General features: G+C 59.6%; 1 protein-coding gene across 1 annotated transcript in view; it reads left to right on the top strand.

The window, feature by feature from the left end:
• The window catches only part of VAC14 (Vac14, PIKFYVE complex component), a 36,536-nt gene that overhangs the window by 5,473 nt on the left and 23,499 nt on the right, over positions 1-7,564 (top strand). The window contains exon 6 of the mRNA XM_018574147.1: positions 7,138-7,284. Within this exon, the coding sequence (XP_018429649.1) occupies positions 7,138-7,284 (147 nt within the window). The remainder of the gene's footprint in view (positions 1-7,137; positions 7,285-7,564) is intronic.

Raw genomic sequence — 7,564 nt, 5'->3', positions numbered from 1 at the left:
GTGTGTGTGTGGAGGAGGCGGAGCACTCTTGTGTGGTGTGTGTGTGGAGGAGGCGGAGCACTCTTGTGTGGTGTGTGTGTGGAGGAGGCGGAGCACTCTTGTGTGGTGTGTGTGTGGAGGAGGCGGAGCACTCTTGTGTGGTGTGTGTGGAGGAGGCGGAGCACTCTTGTGTGGTGTGTGTGGAGGAGGCGGAGCACTGTTCTTCCCTGACATCGGCGCTCAGTGGTGACTTGGAGGTGACGGTGGATTTCCTGATCGAAGTGGACAAGTTGGTGCAGCTGATCGAGTGCCCGATATTCACATGTGAGTAATGTCCCATCATGCTTCACTCCCTGACCCCCTGACCCCGGGTCTGTGTGTCTCTATGGTGGGGTCTCTGACCCCGGGTCTGTGTGTCTCTATGGTGGGGTCTCTGACCCCGGGTCTGTGTCTCTATGGTGGGCTCTCTGACCCCGGGTCTGTGTGTCTCTATGGTGGGCTCTCTGACCCCGGGTCTGTGTATCTCTATGGTGGGCTCTCTGACCCCGGGTCTGTGTATCTCTATGGTGGGGTCTCTGAGTCCGCATTGTATGAGCTCTTCCCCTCACACGTGTCCTAATAGCACACGGCTTCCAGCATGTTAGTTGGGAATTGGAGCAGAAATGATCGGGTGGCTGCGCGCTCCTACAGAGAGGAATCAGTGTGCAGAGAACATGTCAGGTCACCCGTGGCGTGTAGTATGGGAGAGTGCTGAGGAGGGGGAGGGGGGAGCATAGCGGGGACACGTTCCCGGAAACATGACCGCCGTTCATATTTTTCTGAAGTCATTGTTGGGATGTTGCCGGTTCCGTTCTCTTTGTCCTCCTCGCTCTCCTCGTCCTCCCCGTCTTCCTCGTCCTCCTCGCTCTCCTCGTCTCCTCGTTCTCCCCCCGTCTTCCTCGTTCTCCTCCCGTCTTCCTCGTTCTCCTCCCGTCTTCCTCGTTCTCCTCCCGTCTTCCTCGTTCTCCTCCCGTCTTCCTCGTTCTCCTCCCGTCTTCCTCGTTCTCCTCCCGTCTTCCTCGTTCTCCTCCCGTCTTCCTCGTTCTCCTCCCGTCTTCCTCGTTCTCCTCCCGTCTTCCTCGTTCTCCTCCCGTCTTCCTCGTTCTCCTCCCGTCTTCCTCGTTCTCCTCCCGTCTTCCTCGTTCTCCTCCCGTCTTCCTCGTTCTCCTCCCGTCTTCCTCGTTCTCCTCCCGTCTTCCTCGTTCTCCTCCCGTCTTCCTCGTTCTCCTCCCGTCTTCCTCGTTCTCCTCCCGTCTTCCTCGTTCTCCTCCCGTCTTCCTCGTTCTCCTCCCGTCTTCCTCGTTCTCCTCCCGTCTTCCTCGTTCTCCTCCCGTCTTCCTCGTTCTCCTCCCGTCTTCCTCGTTCTCCTCCCGTCTTCCTCGTTCTCCTCCCGTCTTCCTCGTTCTCCTCCCGTCTTCCTCGTTCTCCTCCCGTCTTCCTCGTTCTCCTCCCGTCTTCCTCGTTCTCCTCCCGTCTTCCTCGTTCTCCTCCCGTCTTCCTCGTTCTCCTCCCGTCTTCCTCGTTCTCCTCCCGTCTTCCTCGTTCTCCTCCCGTCTTCCTCGTTCTCCTCCCGTCTTCCTCGTTCTCCTCCCGTCTTCCTCGTTCTCCTCCCGTCTTCCTCGTTCTCCTCCCGTCTTCCTCGTTCTCCTCCCGTCTTCCTCGTTCTCCTCCCGTCTTCCTCGTTCTCCTCCCGTCTTCCTCGTTCTCCTCCCGTCTTCCTCGTTCTCCTCCCGTCTTCCTCGTTCTCCTCCCGTCTTCCTCGTTCTCCTCCCGTCTTCCTCGTTCTCCTCCCGTCTTCCTCGTTCTCCTCCCGTCTTCCTCGTTCTCCTCCCGTCTTCCTCGTTCTCCTCCCGTCTTCCTCGTTCTCCTCCCGTCTTCCTCGTTCTCCTCCCGTCTTCCTCGTTCTCCTCCCGTCTTCCTCGTTCTCCTCCCGTCTTCCTCGTTCTCCTCCCGTCTTCCTCGTTCTCCTCCCGTCTTCCTCGTTCTCCTCCCGTCTTCCTCGTTCTCCTCCCGTCTTCCTCGTTCTCCTCCCGTCTTCCTCGTTCTCCTCCCGTCTTCCTCGTTCTCCTCCCGTCTTCCTCGTTCTCCTCCCGTCTTCCTCGTTCTCCTCCCGTCTTCCTCGTTCTCCTCCCGTCTTCCTCGTTCTCCTCCCGTCTTCCTCGTTCTCCTCCCGTCTTCCTCGTTCTCCTCCCGTCTTCCTCGTTCTCCTCCCGTCTTCCTCGTTCTCCTCCCGTCTTCCTCGTTCTCCTCCCGTCTTCCTCGTTCTCCTCCCGTCTTCCTCGTTCTCCTCCCGTCTTCCTCGTTCTCCTCCCGTCTTCCTCGTTCTCCTCCCGTCTTCCTCGTTCTCCTCCCGTCTTCCTCGTTCTCCTCCCGTCTTCCTCGTTCTCCTCCCGTCTTCCTCGTTCTCCTCCCGTCTTCCTCGTTCTCCTCCCGTCTTCCTCGTTCTCCTCCCGTCTTCCTCGTTCTCCTCCCGTCTTCCTCGTTCTCCTCCCGTCTTCCTCGTTCTCCTCCCGTCTTCCTCGTTCTCCTCCCGTCTTCCTCGTTCTCCTCCCGTCTTCCTCGTTCTCCTCCCGTCTTCCTCGTTCTCCTCCCGTCTTCCTCGTTCTCCTCCCGTCTTCCTCGTTCTCCTCCCGTCTTCCTCGTTCTCCTCCCGTCTTCCTCGTTCTCCTCCCGTCTTCCTCGTTCTCCTCCCGTCTTCCTCGTTCTCCTCCCGTCTTCCTCGTTCTCCTCCCGTCTTCCTCGTTCTCCTCCCGTCTTCCTCGTTCTCCTCCCGTCTTCCTCGTTCTCCTCCCGTCTTCCTCGTTCTCCTCCCGTCTTCCTCGTTCTCCTCCCGTCTTCCTCGTTCTCCTCCCGTCTTCCTCGTTCTCCTCCCGTCTTCCTCGTTCTCCTCCCGTCTTCCTCGTTCTCCTCCCGTCTTCCTCGTTCTCCTCCCGTCTTCCTCGTTCTCCTCCCGTCTTCCTCGTTCTCCTCCCGTCTTCCTCGTTCTCCTCCCGTCTTCCTCGTTCTCCTCCCGTCTTCCTCGTTCTCCTCCCGTCTTCCTCGTTCTCCTCCCGTCTTCCTCGTTCTCCTCCCGTCTTCCTCGTTCTCCTCCCGTCTTCCTCGTTCTCCTCCCGTCTTCCTCGTTCTCCTCCCGTCTTCCTCGTTCTCCTCCCGTCTTCCTCGTTCTCCTCCCGTCTTCCTCGTTCTCCTCCCGTCTTCCTCGTTCTCCTCCCGTCTTCCTCGTTCTCCTCCCGTCTTCCTCGTTCTCCTCCCGTCTTCCTCGTTCTCCTCCCGTCTTCCTCGTTCTCCTCCCGTCTTCCTCGTTCTCCTCCCGTCTTCCTCGTTCTCCTCCCGTCTTCCTCGTTCTCCTCCCGTCTTCCTCGTTCTCCTCCCGTCTTCCTCGTTCTCCTCCCGTCTTCCTCGTTCTCCTCCCGTCTTCCTCGTTCTCCTCCCGTCTTCCTCGTTCTCCTCCCGTCTTCCTCGTTCTCCTCCCGTCTTCCTCGTTCTCCTCCCGTCTTCCTCGTTCTCCTCCCGTCTTCCTCGTTCTCCTCCCGTCTTCCTCGTTCTCCTCCCGTCTTCCTCGTTCTCCTCCCGTCTTCCTCGTTCTCCTCCCGTCTTCCTCGTTCTCCTCCCGTCTTCCTCGTTCTCCTCCCGTCTTCCTCGTTCTCCTCCCGTCTTCCTCGTTCTCCTCCCGTCTTCCTCGTTCTCCTCCCGTCTTCCTCGTTCTCCTCCCGTCTTCCTCGTTCTCCTCCCGTCTTCCTCGTTCTCCTCCCGTCTTCCTCGTTCTCCTCCCGTCTTCCTCGTTCTCCTCCCGTCTTCCTCGTTCTCCTCCCGTCTTCCTCGTTCTCCTCCCGTCTTCCTCGTTCTCCTCCCGTCTTCCTCGTTCTCCTCCCGTCTTCCTCGTTCTCCTCCCGTCTTCCTCGTTCTCCTCCCGTCTTCCTCGTTCTCCTCCCGTCTTCCTCGTTCTCCTCCCGTCTTCCTCGTTCTCCTCCCGTCTTCCTCGTTCTCCTCCCGTCTTCCTCGTTCTCCTCCCGTCTTCCTCGTTCTCCTCCCGTCTTCCTCGTTCTCCTCCCGTCTTCCTCGTTCTCCTCCCGTCTTCCTCGTTCTCCTCCCGTCTTCCTCGTTCTCCTCCCGTCTTCCTCGTTCTCCTCCCGTCTTCCTCGTTCTCCTCCCGTCTTCCTCGTTCTCCTCCCGTCTTCCTCGTTCTCCTCCCGTCTTCCTCGTTCTCCTCCCGTCTTCCTCGTTCTCCTCCCGTCTTCCTCGTTCTCCTCCCGTCTTCCTCGTTCTCCTCCCGTCTTCCTCGTTCTCCTCCCGTCTTCCTCGTTCTCCTCCCGTCTTCCTCGTTCTCCTCCCGTCTTCCTCGTTCTCCTCCCGTCTTCCTCGTTCTCCTCCCGTCTTCCTCGTTCTCCTCCCGTCTTCCTCGTTCTCCTCCCGTCTTCCTCGTTCTCCTCCCGTCTTCCTCGTTCTCCTCCCGTCTTCCTCGTTCTCCTCCCGTCTTCCTCGTTCTCCTCCCGTCTTCCTCGTTCTCCTCCCGTCTTCCTCGTTCTCCTCCCGTCTTCCTCGTTCTCCTCCCGTCTTCCTCGTTCTCCTCCCGTCTTCCTCGTTCTCCTCCCGTCTTCCTCGTTCTCCTCCCGTCTTCCTCGTTCTCCTCCCGTCTTCCTCGTTCTCCTCCCGTCTTCCTCGTTCTCCTCCCGTCTTCCTCGTTCTCCTCCCGTCTTCCTCGTTCTCCTCCCGTCTTCCTCGTTCTCCTCCCGTCTTCCTCGTTCTCCTCCCGTCTTCCTCGTTCTCCTCCCGTCTTCCTCGTTCTCCTCCCGTCTTCCTCGTTCTCCTCCCGTCTTCCTCGTTCTCCTCCCGTCTTCCTCGTTCTCCTCCCGTCTTCCTCGTTCTCCTCCCGTCTTCCTCGTTCTCCTCCCGTCTTCCTCGTTCTCCTCCCGTCTTCCTCGTTCTCCTCCCGTCTTCCTCGTTCTCCTCCCGTCTTCCTCGTTCTCCTCCCGTCTTCCTCGTTCTCCTCCCGTCTTCCTCGTTCTCCTCCCGTCTTCCTCGTTCTCCTCCCGTCTTCCTCGTTCTCCTCCCGTCTTCCTCGTTCTCCTCCCGTCTTCCTCGTTCTCCTCCCGTCTTCCTCGTTCTCCTCCCGTCTTCCTCGTTCTCCTCCCGTCTTCCTCGTTCTCCTCCCGTCTTCCTCGTTCTCCTCCCGTCTTCCTCGTTCTCCTCCCGTCTTCCTCGTTCTCCTCCCGTCTTCCTCGTTCTCCTCCCGTCTTCCTCGTTCTCCTCCCGTCTTCCTCGTTCTCCTCCCGTCTTCCTCGTTCTCCTCCCGTCTTCCTCGTTCTCCTCCCGTCTTCCTCGTTCTCCTCCCGTCTTCCTCGTTCTCCTCCCGTCTTCCTCGTTCTCCTCCCGTCTTCCTCGTTCTCCTCCCGTCTTCCTCGTTCTCCTCCCGTCTTCCTCGTTCTCCTCCCGTCTTCCTCGTTCTCCTCCCGTCTTCCTCGTTCTCCTCCCGTCTTCCTCGTTCTCCTCCCGTCTTCCTCGTTCTCCTCCCGTCTTCCTCGTTCTCCTCCCGTCTTCCTCGTTCTCCTCCCGTCTTCCTCGTTCTCCTCCCGTCTTCCTCGTTCTCCTCCCGTCTTCCTCGTTCTCCTCCCGTCTTCCTCGTTCTCCTCCCGTCTTCCTCGTTCTCCTCCCGTCTTCCTCGTTCTCCTCCCGTCTTCCTCGTTCTCCTCCCGTCTTCCTCGTTCTCCTCCCGTCTTCCTCGTTCTCCTCCCGTCTTCCTCGTTCTCCTCCCGTCTTCCTCGTTCTCCTCCCGTCTTCCTCGTTCTCCTCCCGTCTTCCTCGTTCTCCTCCCGTCTTCCTCGTTCTCCTCCCGTCTTCCTCGTTCTCCTCCCGTCTTCCTCGTTCTCCTCCCGTCTTCCTCGTTCTCCTCCCGTCTTCCTCGTTCTCCTCCCGTCTTCCTCGTTCTCCTCCCGTCTTCCTCGTTCTCCTCCCGTCTTCCTCGTTCTCCTCCCGTCTTCCTCGTTCTCCTCCCGTCTTCCTCGTTCTCCTCCCGTCTTCCTCGTTCTCCTCCCGTCTTCCTCGTTCTCCTCCCGTCTTCCTCGTTCTCCTCCCGTCTTCCTCGTTCTCCTCCCGTCTTCCTCGTTCTCCTCCCGTCTTCCTCGTTCTCCTCCCGTCTTCCTCGTTCTCCTCCCGTCTTCCTCGTTCTCCTCCCGTCTTCCTCGTTCTCCTCCCGTCTTCCTCGTTCTCCTCCCGTCTTCCTCGTTCTCCTCCCGTCTTCCTCGTTCTCCTCCCGTCTTCCTCGTTCTCCTCCCGTCTTCCTCGTTCTCCTCCCGTCTTCCTCGTTCTCCTCCCGTCTTCCTCGTTCTCCTCCCGTCTTCCTCGTTCTCCTCCCGTCTTCCTCGTTCTCCTCCCGTCTTCCTCGTTCTCCTCCCGTCTTCCTCGTTCTCCTCCCGTCTTCCTCGTTCTCCTCCCGTCTTCCTCGTTCTCCTCCCGTCTTCCTCGTTCTCCTCCCGTCTTCCTCGTTCTCCTCCCGTCTTCCTCGTTCTCCTCCCGTCTTCCTCGTTCTCCTCCCGTCTTCCTCGTTCTCCTCCCGTCTTCCTCGTTCTCCTCCCGTCTTCCTCGTTCTCCTCCCGTCTTCCTCGTTCTCCTCCCGTCTTCCTCGTTCTCCTCCCGTCTTCCTCGTTCTCCTCCCGTCTTCCTCGTTCTCCTCCCGTCTTCCTCGTTCTCCTCCCGTCTTCCTCGTTCTCCTCCCGTCTTCCTCGTTCTCCTCCCGTCTTCCTCGTTCTCCTCCCGTCTTCCTCGTTCTCCTCCCGTCTTCCTCGTTCTCCTCCCGTCTTCCTCGTTCTCCTCCCGTCTTCCTCGTTCTCCTCCCGTCTTCCTCGTTCTCCTCCCGTCTTCCTCGTTCTCCTCCCGTCTTCCTCGTTCTCCTCCCGTCTTCCTCGTTCTCCTCCCGTCTTCCTCGTTCTCCTCCCGTCTTCCTCGTTCTCCTCCCGTCTTCCTCGTTCTCCTCCCGTCTTCCTCGTTCTCCTCCCGTCTTCCTCGTTCTCCTCCCGTCTTCCTCGTTCTCCTCCCGTCTTCCTCGTTCTCCTCCCGTCTTCCTCGTTCTCCTCCCGTCTTCTCGGTTACAGTTGGTAGACGTGTTGTCTCTTCTCCCCTCAGACCTCCGGCTGCAGCTCCTGGATGTGGAGAATCACCCGTATCTGATACGCGCGCTGTACGGACTCCTCATGCTGCTGCCGCAGAGCAGCGCCTTCCAACTGCTGTCACACCGCTTACAATGCGTCCCCAACCCGCAGCTCATGCGCACATAGGCAACACTGCTCCTCCAGAGATACAGTGCAGGGAATGAGCGTTGTCACACGAGGACAGGAAGTGTGTTGCTGGCAGGATCACCAGACGAAAATAAAGGAAATTGGAAATGAATCCGACAATTATGTCTGGATCCGCCCAGCTGCGTGAGTGACAGCTGGCTCCTCCTATCTAGAGGCAGAGCCAGCTGTACCCTCCCCCGTCCGTTCCGCCAGTCAGCGCTGGAGGATCGGAGCGGGGAGGGGGAAATCCAGCCCCTCCCCTGTCACGGTAGAGA

This window comes from Nanorana parkeri, unplaced genomic scaffold, assembly GCF_000935625.1.
Source record: "Nanorana parkeri isolate BGI_ZX_2015 unplaced genomic scaffold, ASM93562v1 scaffold2766, whole genome shotgun sequence".
In the NCBI taxonomy this organism is placed as follows: Eukaryota; Metazoa; Chordata; class Amphibia; order Anura; family Dicroglossidae; genus Nanorana; species Nanorana parkeri.
Note: the sequence above shows the minus strand (reverse complement) of the source record. Positions and strands in the feature narration are given on the sequence as shown.